The sequence below is a fragment of the Vulpes lagopus genome, chromosome 1 (genome assembly GCF_018345385.1).
Source record: "Vulpes lagopus strain Blue_001 chromosome 1, ASM1834538v1, whole genome shotgun sequence".
Classification (NCBI taxonomy): domain Eukaryota; kingdom Metazoa; phylum Chordata; class Mammalia; order Carnivora; family Canidae; genus Vulpes; species Vulpes lagopus.
In genome coordinates this window covers 25,869,517-25,882,183 of record NC_054824.1, presented here as the reverse complement: position 1 = coordinate 25,882,183, position 12,667 = coordinate 25,869,517, and the positions used below count along the sequence as shown (strand labels likewise).

Sequence of the window (12,667 nt, the reverse complement as noted above, 5' to 3'; positions counted from 1 at the left end):
TCAAGGGTTAACTATACATCCTCAGCAACTTTTTTTAAAGGGAAATAGTAGGGATGCTTAGGTGGCTCTCAGCTGTTGGGCATCTGCCTTCGGCTCAGGTTGTGATCCTGGGATCCAGGATCGAGTCCCACATCGGGCTCCCTTGGAGAAGCCTGCTTCTCCTTCTGCCTAGGTCTCTGCCTTTCTCTGTTGTCTCTTATGAGTAAATAAATAAATCTTTAATTAAAAAAAGAAAAGAAAAATAAAGAGACAGTGTATAAAATACCCTTTCTGGCAACTAAGTATTGTATGCGCCTCCAGATAGCTATTGTTAAAGGAGGTCTCTTCATTTATGCAGTATATTTTCTTGGTATCTCTTATTAATTGTGTTTAAAAATATTTTTATTTAGTAATTCACTTGACATGTTCACCTTGTTGTTATATTGTTAATAATACAAATAATGGTGCAATACTGATGTATTATTCCATAGGTGTGAATGTGACAGATCATGATTTAACATTCAGAAGTCTAACAGAAGCTCTTCAGAATAATGTCTCTCCATATGTAGTCTCATTGCAAGCTAAAGATTGTCCAGGTACAGAATAAATGCCATAATAGTCTTGGTGAGAATGTTACAAATCTCTTCGGACAACCCCTCCCCCCCCTCAGCTATCTCTATCCCTTTTTATTTGTGGGAAGAGCATGACACTACATTTTTGGCAGGGTGAGGTTTATTGCCTATCACAGTAGTCTTGACTGTTGCACGACTCTTTGCTACCCTTTGCTTCATTTATTCTGTTCCACCTCTGCCATATTAGCTTCACAGCCAGTAATAGTCTAGGCATTTTTATGAGATGTGTTCCTTAACCCAGTAGAAGTTTAATAAGTTGGAAAGTTTGGGACAGGGAGCTAAGAATTAAGGATTGGGGATTGGGCAGCTCTTATTTAGCCCAACAGAGAATAGACTATATAGGTTCATATTTACAGCCTCAAATCATCTTGTTGTTCTAGTCTGAAAGACTAGAATGGCAAAAAGTAGTCTATCACCAGAGGTAATCTTCAGTATATGAAGCCATTAAATCACAAAAAATGTGGACACGAAGAGTAAAATGGGCTTAGATTTGAACTGACATAAGGACTTTATGTGCTTATATTACTTTCATATTTATAAACTGATTAAATAAAAGCCCTTAGTACATCTTTAAAATGACTCTAAGGAAGGTTTGTAATCAGTAAAATAATTTACATAACACTTTCGATCTTTTTTGAGAGGACTTAAAAACCTTTTGCTGACTAGGGTGATTTAAATATATATTGTTTCTTGGGCAGCCCCGGTGGCGCAGCGTTTTAGCGCCGCCTGCAGCCCAGGGCGTGATCTGGAGACACTGGATCGAGTCCCACGTCAGGCTCTGCATGGAGCCTGCTTCTCTCTCTGCCTGTGTCTCTGCCTCTCTCTCTCTCTCTGCATCTCTATGAATAAATAAATAAAATCTTAAAAAAATATATATATATATTGTTTCTCATATAATTTTTAATTTTCATGTTTACACATTAGCTTAGGTAACACATTTATAATGGACAATATACATAAACTTTGACTTAGTCTGAATTCGTGAAATTTAAATATTAAGGAGAAGATACTAACAAACGTTAACAGTTAATATGTTAAATATTGTGTTAATGTTAAGTATAGAAAAATACTTTCTACCAAATGTAATCTACTGATCAAGAACTCTCAGATGTTTCATATTTGTTTTACAGGGAGATGAGCTTTCTTATATTTTTTATCTATTTGCAGATATGAAACATTTTTTGCAAAAGCTGGTCTCACAGTTGATGGACTGCTGTGTAGATGAGGAAACCAAAGAGGGAAGTATTCAGGTTGCCCAGAAAAAGACACACTGTTCAATGGATTCTCTTTCCAGTTGGTATACGAATGTCACACGGGTAAGTATAAACTGACAATTTTCTCTCAGGAAATTGGCATATGATTGAAGAGGCTTAGAATTATATTAAATGTAGTACTGTTTTGTTTTAAAGAATGTGCTTATGTGCTTTAGCTATTAATAGTAGCTACTTATATTTTGTAAGGCTACTAGTTAAAAGTATTTTTTTTCCAGTATGCAGTCTAATTTCTGGTAAGTGTTTAATTTCTTAAAAGGCCATTGTATTTGTAGGAGAATATCATCTAGTGACAAAAACAACGCCAGGAATTGGTTCTGTTCTAGATACTATCTTTGTGACAATGGCTATAACTTTAATGTGTTATCTCTTAGGTAGGTCCCTCATATTTATTTGCTTTTGTACAGTGCTGTACATGCTGCCAGTTCCCACTGTCAACTTAGTCCAATGAGAAGTAGTCATTTTGAAAAAAAAATCTAATTTGTTCTGCATTTAGAATTCTTGAGGAATAAATGATCTGTAAGTAAAGTATTTCCAACAAACAGAAAGCTAAAAAGAGGTTCCATTCTACCATGACAGTCTCTAGTGAAAATGAATAACCTTAGTGATTCATGAAGAACTGCAACATAAAACCACAGCTTTAGTTTATGATGCTGTGTAGCCAGATAGTATGGGGAAAAATACTGTGGTGACATTTTCTGATAAAGGTGTTTGCTGAAGTCAGTCATAAGTGAAGTTTCATTTTGCTTTATATAGGGATTAAATTGGGTCTAATGCTTATCATAATATCTTAATTTGATCCACAACTTTAAATCTTCTGGAAATCAAATGCTACATGCAGTTTATGTCAGCTGTCTTTAAAAGATTCAGATTGGATCAGATGATATGAAAGATGCTTTTCAACTTAAAGTTTAACAGTAGCATAGCAGCAAGTAGTGTTGTTTATTGTACTTTTTATTTAAAAATACTAGTTTTCACCTTAAAGCAAAGCAAAATATATAACATTCTATTTACGGAAAAAATAATTTATAGAAAATCTTCTCCCCTTGTCTTTTCTGTTGTTTTCTCAGTAGAAAATATAAGTATTTCATATGAATTATAGATTTTACTGAATCTTTTTCTTCTTGGTTATTATTCCCATGTCAGACACAGAAGGATTCTGCTAATAACTGTTGGAATGAGTTTCTCTTTATTATATGGGAGAAATAAAGAAACAGTGTTACTGTAAAATAATAAAGGGAGATATATAAATATGTGATTGGAGCATTGTTTGGGTGGTAAGGCTTACTTTTAATTCCTTCTTTTCACAATGGCTTAAAAGAAGACAGACCCAAAAATGCCCAGGAAAAAGAGGACTTCTTCTAGCCAATGGCAATCTCCTCCTGTTGTACTTATCTTAAAGGATATGGAAAGCTTCACCACAAAAGTACTCCAGGACTTCATAATTATCAGCAGGTAGATGATATATCACCTGGCTTTTACATAAAATTCTTTTAATTAAGGAAATATACAACTTTTAGCTTGAAGAGCAACCTTTTCCAAAGAAAATGAATGGTAATTTAATCTTCATTTTAATACCAACTGGATAGAAACCAAAGTGATTTCAAATTCCTTATAATTGAAAGTTCAAAGACCTCCTATCAGATTTTCATTTGCTTTTTGACCCAAGAATGAGATCAAAAGACTAAAGTTAGCCAATTTTTAATTAGTATGATAGGGCAGTATAAGATGTAGTTTCTTTCATCAAGGTCATCTGTCTCTTACTTTCCCATTAAATGCATAAACTACTCCAGATTGAGATATGTTTGCCAGGTCTTATTTTCTGATACCTATCCACCCTTAGAAGCTCTGACTTGTATATAGCTCTTCTGAGCAAGTATGTTTGCTAAATAACATTATCTTATACTTGAAGTGAGAAACTACTTTAATGATCTCATTGGATTTTCAAGGCAGTCTGTGAGATTCAGAATTGAAGTAACTCCCCCTATTTAAAATCCAGTGATATGTGTGTCCCATCGTACATTTTTTAGGATATAATTTATCTTGTTTTTTTTTCTATATGTTAACTTGCTTGATAGTTATGGCTACACTTGTCTAAAGCTATATTGTTTTATAATTTACTAATATAATTCCTATTGTGATGGTGTCTTTTTTTTTTTCTGTATTGAAACAAAGATTTCTAGATCCTAAGGCTTTTCTTAATGGTAAAACTGAACTGCTTTACGTGCTTTAAAAATGCAGAATAAAAAGAGTGACAGAAGAGCTGTACTTTTTTGGAGCTTAAACCTGTGACTACTTTTGCCATCTAAAGTGAGAAAGATCTCACAACAATAACAGAATCCAAGCACAATACGTCTACGGAGGTAGAATTGTGTATTGATAGAGTACTGAACATCAATAGCCAATAGGAGGGAACAGGCAAAATCCTCAGCCTTGGTACAAAGGGCTCAAACCCACAATAGCTCTCAAAGATAGTGCTGTTTTACTCTGTGGAACTCATTTGTGTTTATATTGGGAATGCTAAGAATAAATTATAGCTAATAAATTTGAGTTAAGAATACAAGGAAAGGATGTAACATTTTTAAATGGTATCCATTAAAAAAATTGGTCTTACGTGTGTGTAAGGAAAGTTTCCTAATTCTTAGCTATTATGTACGGCTGGGTGACATGGTGTCTGTTAGAAATGTGCATAAATAGAACAAGTTACCTTGAAAGTTTTTGAGTTTCATGTCACTTAACTCTTAAAGCATAGGCTGGATGTCTGTTAGGAAGACCGTAGGTAGGGCTCAAACTTTGAGTGAGAAGTTAAATTGAATGATACCTAATTCTTGTAACATTTGAGATTATATAACCTAGAGGGAGGCGTTTGATCTCTTTGGACGTTTTTATTCTTATAAAATGAGAGGATCTGTTAATAGAGCAATTTCAGGGCTAGAATGGGAAATAACTATATTACTTTAATAGGGGAAACTGTAACCGAGAAAATTTGAGTATTTGGAATGATACTCCTCAGCAGTGTCCTACAGTATGCATTCAAATAAAGGTTACCTTAATTTGAAATTTGATATATTAAAATATATTCCCGAAAGAAATCCCACTTTTGTATTTTCCTTTGAAAACTAGTCAACATCTACATGAATTTCCACTAATACTCATTTTTGGAATTGCCACATCTCCTATTATCATCCATCGGTTGCTTCCTCATGCAGTATCATCTCTGTTGTGCATAGAACTATTCCAGTCTCTGTCCTGCAAGGAGCACCTGACTACGGTACTTGATAAGGTAAAAAGAAAAAACTATACCAGTGAAATAGTATGAAAAGACTGCCAAGAATAGATTAGAAATATAAATGTTAGTGATAAATTTCTGCATCTCTCAGAGTATGAAATTGAACGTATTTCCTCACATTTTTTTATATTTAGTGATTTTTATAAGGTACAGTATTGCCTCCTCAGAATATAAGCTTTATTTTTTTTTTAAAGATTTATTTATTTGAGAGGGTCTGAGAGAGAGCTCGCATACACACACAGAGGCAGAGGGAGTGAGAGAAGCAAACACTACTGAGCAGAGAGCCCAATGTGGGGCTTGATCCCAGGACCCTAAGATCATGACTTGAGCCAAAGACAGACATTCAATTGACTGAGCCACCCAGGCGCCCCAAAATACAAGCTTTATAAAAAGAATGATTGTAACTTCCTGTTTTTTTTTTTTTTAAAGATTTTATTTAAAAAAAAATATATTTGAGAGAGTGAGAGAGAAAGCAGAAGCAGGGGCAGCGACAGAAGGAGAGGGAGCCCGATATGGGGCTCGATCCCAGGACTCTGGGGTCATGATCTGAGCTGAAGGCAGACACTTAACAGACTGAGCTACCCAGGTGCCCCTGATAATATCTTTCTATATCTACCTATTGATCAGTCATAACTCAATGGAAAATTTTGGGTTTTTAATCATTTTTAATAGAATTTAATGACTAATAACAGGAATAATATTTTGACTCATATTTTATGTAAAATAATTTGTAATTTTTGGTAGACTCTTTCCTGCCATTGCTGCTCTTGACAGAAGATACATACTAACATTTCCTTAAACCTTTGCTCTATTTTTCTACCTAAATTAGTATTAGTTCTGTGTTTCTACCTAAATTGTTAATGACCTTCTACAAATTGCTGCCTGACTCAACTTTTTAAAGATGTGCCTTATGCTACTTGTGAAGGCGAACAATGACAAACTTCCATTTATTTACTAACCTCTTCTTCATTTTTTTCCCATGAAGGTGGTATCCATTGATACACTGATACTTTGGGAAAATTTTTCCAGCTACAATATTTAAAATTGCTTGTTTGGGCCACCTGGGTGGTACAGTTGGGTAAGCATCCAGCTCTTGTTTTTGCTCAGGTGGTGGTCTCAGGGTGATGGGATCTGTCTGCAGCATCAGGCTCTGCGCTCCTCATGGTGTTTGCTTGGGATTCTCTCTCCCTCCCCTGTGCCCCTCCTTCCCATGCTCTCACTTGCTCTCTCAAATAAATAAATACATAAAAATAAAATGAAATGAAATTGCTTGTTGTGGCCAAATGCATTTGGTCTTCTATAACTATGTTTCTGCTTTAAAAGCCTAGTATGACTTTTCATTTTCAGATATAAATTCTTCCTATAGGCCATTGAAAATTAGCTGAATAATTCAAATTCAGCTATTTTATATATATATATTTATTTTTAAAGATTTTATTTATTTATTCATGAGAGAGAGAGAGAGGGAGGGAGAGGCAGAGACTTAGGCATAGGCAGAGGGAGAAGCAGACTCCCTTTGGGGAGCCTGATGTGGTACTCTATCCCAGGATCTCGAGATCATGACCTGAGCTAAAGGCAGATGCTCAACCATTGAGCCATCCAGGCATCCCTACTTTATGTTTTTTTTTTTTAAGTCCTACTTTATATTTTTTAATAGGCAACTGTTATTACAAGGTTTTTCATTCAACAGCACATTAATGTGTTACTCTTCAGTAATGTGTATCAGTAGGGATAAAAAAGAAATCTTATAATAAGAACTGCCAAAGCCTATAGCTTCATTGGCTTCTGATGGGACAAGAGGGATTGTAGTTAATAGATTGTATTTTTTTAAATTGGCAATTGAATGGTAGATGATAGATATCTGATTCTGGAGGGGTAGTATGAATAGCTTCTGTTTTGGGTTGTGACTGTTGTATAAATTAAAGTCTTGGTTAAAAAAAAAAAAAATAAGTCTTGGTTTATATCAGACCCCCTCCCCCCCACAAAAAAAAACCCTTAGCTACTGTTATAGCTTTCATAATTATGTGTCATAGTATCATTCTTTGTTTTGTAATATATACTTGATATTTATGAAGAGTAAAGACCAATAAGGAGTGTATCCTACCCTTCTTTTATCTTTTTCAGCTACTTCTTACAACTCAGTTTCCATTTAAACTAAGTGAAAAAGTGTTACAGATTCTGACCAACATATTTTTGTATCATGATTTCTCAATTCAAAACTTTATAAAAGGACTTCAGGTAAGAAGACAGTAATGCGTATGAAAATTTATAAGCTAATTCTAAATAATTTTAATTTAATTTAATTTTAAATAATCATATTTAAACTAATGTGGTAAGGCATTTTAAATGGCAAAATCTAAAATAAGTAAATTCAAGTTCTATTATTCTAGGTTCTATCAATCCTTTGTTACCTTGCAGCAAAATGTAGAGAGTATGTTAATTAGGATGTCAAAAATGAAAAAATACACCCCATTGCCCCCTGCATTCCAGTGATTCTTAACTATTTGTGGGTACGGAGGAAGGGACTTTTTTTTCTGTGAAATTCTGATGAAAGCTTACAGACTTTCTACCTAAGAAATGCTGTATAAAAGGGATCATTAAACTTTCTGTAAAGGATCAGATATTAAATTAAATGTTTTTGGCTTTGCATGCTACAACTTTGTTGCATAATCTTTTTCTTCTTTTTAAATAACCAGTTAATATGAAAAACATTTGTAGTTCCTGGGCCATATAAAAATAGTCATATATGTATGTTTATTCATTTATATTCATATATATTGGGAATACATTTTTACTAAGGTTTCATGAATTGCCAGAAGAAAATTCATGAACTCAGCTTCATAACATCTGTTCTAAATCTAAAAAAAAAATACCCCATTCTCCAGTTATTTAAGTTAATATTATTTCCTCCTCTTGGTAGCTACCTAAAATACTTGAGCAAAGTGTAATCATTGTAAATATACACCAATTGTCAAGTTCCTTAAAACCAATATATTAGTAACCTTTCGTACAAAAGTGTAATATGATAATTCCTCACATTTGTGTAGTGACTCAAAGTATATAAATTATTTCTCATATGTATTTTTCCTCAATATAAAACTGGAGTGGTCTCTTATGGCTAATATGTATCTTTTTTTTTTTTCAATTTGGCTTTTTTTTTAAGGTTTATCTATGAAAGAGAGTGTGTGTGTGCAAGCAGGGGGGAGGGGCAAAGGGGGAGAGAGACAAGTAGACTCCTTGCTGAGAAGGGAGCCTGATGACATGGGGCTTGATCCCAGGACGCTGAGATAATGACTTGAGCCAAAATCAAAGGTTGGACGCTTAATTCCAGGTGCCCCTCAACCTGACTTTTTAAAAAGAGTATTTTAAAGCAGCAAGATATTTACCTTAACATGTGAAATTAAATGATAATTGATACACATGTCTAATTTGCCCCTCTCCTACATTTTATTTCATTCATTTATTTACTCAAAAGTATTTATCAAGAGCCTACTATAAGCCAAGAACTATGTTGAGCCCTGGAGATAGAGAGGACAAGGAAATCTCTGCCTTCAGATTGCTCATTTGTTAAGAGAAGGAGGCAGAATTACTGATAATTAGAGTTCTCAATAGTCAATGCTGTGAAAGAAACATGCCTGGGGATTCCATAGAAGAACAGAAGTGTAGCCTACGGAATAGGGGCTCACCAGGTTAGAATGAAAGGTACATTCTAGGTAAAGGCAACAGTAGAAGGAGAGAGATCTGTTTGAGGACTACTGCAGTTTTCTAGACAAGATATAACAGGAGCTAACCTAAGGTAGTGATAGTGGAACCAGAGAGAAAACAGATTTGAGAATGAGATAGAATCAACAGAACCTGGTGGACTAAGTAAGTGGATGATAGGACGTGTAAGAGAAGAGCATAAGTGACACACTCACAGGTTCTAGCTTGGCAAATGGATTGGAGGCGGTACCGTTTATTAAGTATGTGTGTTAATATAAAGGAGCCAGTTAGGAAAAGATGAGTTTCTCTTTGTAAATGGTTAATTGCAAGTATGTTGGATATAAAGATTTGGCACTAAGGAGAAAGATCTGGAAAAAATAGAAATATTTAGGATTTATAATTAAAAGGTGGTAGGTGAAGTCACGTAATGAGGTTGGCATTACCCAGAGGAATGAAGAAAGGACTAGGATTAGAACCTGATGGCAAGCTGTTCACAGCAATACAAAAAGAGACTAAATAAAGAAAACCAATAGAGTAACACTGAAGTCGAGAAGAAAGAGTTTGGAAAATACAAACTGTAGTTTGCAAAGAAAAGGATATTAACCAAATTATGTACTCTCTCTGGGTCTCAGTTTCCTCATTTGTAAAATAGGAGATCACATTAGATGATTTTATAGGTTCCTCATAATTTACGGAGCACCTCCTCCATGCTAGGCATGTTACTAAGTATTTACATTGTTTCATTAATAGGTACTATTATCCTCAGTTCCTCAGGTGAAGAAACAGGCTTTGGTACAGTAGGTTGGCCAAGGTCGCCCAGCTAATAAATGGTAGAGCCATTAATACCCCCTTTGGCCAGTTTTCTTAATCACGGGTGGGAAATATGTGTAAGTCCTGATTCCTATAGGAGTTACAGTAGGGCATATAATCATTCTGTATATGTTTAAGTGTTTCCTTCATCAGATGAATATGTTAACCAACTTTTAGTTGACCCAGATTTTGAGAACACATTTGGACAAATAAAGTAATACTGGATACTTATTACTTAACAGCTCTACTAATAACTCCTGTGACTTCTTCCCATTCGTCTTTCCAAGCAAGTCTCTTACCCTATTTGTTTTTTTACTTTTCTCATGTTTAAAAAGTGATGTTAACTCTGGAGTAAATACTGTCACAATATAATTGGAAAATATAAGAAATGAGATTTTTGTTAATACATGTAAAAATGAGCACTTGGTCTGAACAGTTACTTTCTATTTTGTATTTGTTTCTAAGGCTGGCCCTTTGCCTTACAGCCTTAAACTTCCTCCAGAATGAACTATTTTGGAGGATTTCCTCTAACCTTGGGTATCTGGTCCTCAGTTCTGTAGGCTCAGAAATTTATTATAGGTTTACCCAGGAAGCTCAAATCAAGCTCAAATACCTTAATACTGATATATAAGTCAGCATGTTTATTTATTAATTTGTGATGGGAAATTGTATTTTCCATTCCAAGAATGAATTTGTCCAATATTTAGGAAGCTGTCTCTCCAGTATTAGCTTATCTGGAGAAACCAAATTGGTCTTGAGAAAGTTGCTTTGAGTTAGTTTTTAATATTTGGATAGTCTTGTGAGATACATCTTATGAGTTTTGGTAGAATATGGAAAATCATTCCACTTTATACTATGGAGACCACAGCATTCTAGTTACTATAACACTTAAAATTTACCAGATACTGTACCATTTTTTTCTCATGAAATAAAACTCAGTTAAAAATATATATTTTCTTTAACAATCCCTCATTTTTCATTATTATTTTTTATCGGTAGGCAAAGCTTCTACCATTGTAACATTTTTATTTAATCAGCAGACTATATTTTTTCACTGATTTTAGATGGATGCTTTCTTGTTAGTATTTGGGAATCTATTAGACTCTGAGGTCACGTCCCAGTCCCACAATATTTACTGTTATTGTGAGTTGCTTCTGCAGAGAGCTAGTCTATCCATTTATATGTTTCTTCTGGTTTATACTTTACAGATTACAATTTTCTGACCTTGTCCACAAAATCAGTCTTAAAATATTAAAGATATAGAACCATTTATGCATTGTTTGCAGTGTTATTGTGATTATTACATACTTTTACTGTTTAAAGAAAAACAAAACCTTAAAATTAGACATAGGGCAGAAAATTTACTGCCAAACTAAAACAAATATATTTAATCTTCACATTTTTTTTTCCAATCTTCCCATTTCTCTCAGTTTTCTCTGTTAGAACATTTCTACTCCCAGCCCCTCAGTGTTCTGTGCTGTAACCTCCCAGAAGCCAAGAGAAGAATAAATTTTTTATCGGATAATCAATGTGAAAACATCCGACGTCTTCCATCTTTTAGAAGGTAAAAAGAGAAGTGCATGTTTAACACATCTTATAATAGAGGTTGGAGTAAAATAAAGGATCTCAGACCTAGCTATTTTTGAAGTGGAGAAAGGAAAAATAACCTTTTTATTTAGAGCATAGTAAAATCCTGTTTTCAATCATGAGATTTTGTTGGACTTGAAAATTTAACATAAAGAAAAATATTTTTGTGAAGGGACATAATTTGCAGATTCTCCAGAATTACTTTCCTGATTCTGGAGCTTATGGCTTTTGTTTATGATTAGATCCCTAGATTATGAAGTATAGCTGATTTAATGAGTTAAAAATTAGCATTAAACCATAACTATTATCTTGAATTTATTTTTGAGAAGAAGTAAAAGAATGTGAGCACCAATCTAAGTAGTTCTTTTCCTCATATGATATTCAAATCTTTAGAATGTTTAATTTTTTTCTCTTTGTGTATGGGATGGTGAAAATTTTAGGTACGTGGAAAAGCAAGCTTCAGAAAAGCAAGTTGCATTATTGACCAATGAGAGATTTTTGAAGGTAGGAATGTGGATGTATTTGTTTCAGTTTTATTCTTTTTTCTTAATGAGAAACAATATGCACATCGTGTTTATTCAGTGGATTTATAAAACATATCTGTCCATCCTAATATGCTTTTCACAGTCCATTAGTGGGTCTTAATAATCATATGGGAATGTGACTTGAAGGTGACACAAAACTTTAGTTCCAAAAGATGACCTTTTTTATTGAGAAAGTGTTAACTACGATTTATCCTATGGTGTATTTTGAAAATACTTTGGATCTCAACTTCATTTCCACATAGCATTTTTGGAATCTGCAGGCAGTCTCATTTTAATGTTCTTTTAAAGGCTGTCATAAATAAGGGCACAAAGAAGCCATGCAGCTTAAGGACCGACTGCTAAGTGGGTATTGATTTCATTTGAAAAACTATCAGTACATATTGATTATGCAATGCCAGGAAAGAAGTAATGAGCTTAGAAAATTAAGAGTTAGCAATACAACATAGGGAATATCAAAGGAAGGTTTTTTTTTTTTTTTTTTCTTAAATAAATGATACTTGGACATGGTATGTAATTCAAAAGGCAAAAATAATATACAGTGAAAACACTCTCACACCTTTACCTTCCACCCACTTCCCCTTTCTAGATACAGTTAGTGTTACTGGTTTCTTATGCATCATTCTAGAAATATTCTTCATGTACGCAAGTCATTTTACATAATGTAGGATTTCCCTGTCTTAACAGAAGATAGGTGTATACGCTGGTCTGCATATTGTTTTGTTTTGCACTTAATCTTGGAAACCATTCCATATCAGTATTGAGAGTGATACAGTGCTTTATGGAATGAATGGACCTTCATTTTACTTAATAAGGACCGACAACTAGAAATGCATAGTGTTACACTTGTTTTCA

The 12,667-nt window shown here is 34.0% G+C and overlaps 1 protein-coding gene across 2 annotated transcripts in view; it reads left to right on the top strand.

The window, feature by feature from the left end:
- Window positions 1-12,667, top strand: part of ORC3 (origin recognition complex subunit 3) — a 60,912-nt gene that overhangs the window by 13,975 nt on the left and 34,270 nt on the right. For both annotated transcript variants that reach the window (XM_041750832.1, XM_041750838.1), the window contains 7 exons: window positions 471-575; window positions 1,779-1,927; window positions 3,204-3,337; window positions 5,006-5,165; window positions 7,296-7,409; window positions 11,114-11,247; window positions 11,711-11,774. In XM_041750832.1, the coding sequence (XP_041606766.1) occupies window positions 471-575; window positions 1,779-1,927; window positions 3,204-3,337; window positions 5,006-5,165; window positions 7,296-7,409; window positions 11,114-11,247; window positions 11,711-11,774 (860 nt within the window). The remainder of the gene's footprint in view (window positions 1-470; window positions 576-1,778; window positions 1,928-3,203; window positions 3,338-5,005; window positions 5,166-7,295; window positions 7,410-11,113; window positions 11,248-11,710; window positions 11,775-12,667) is intronic.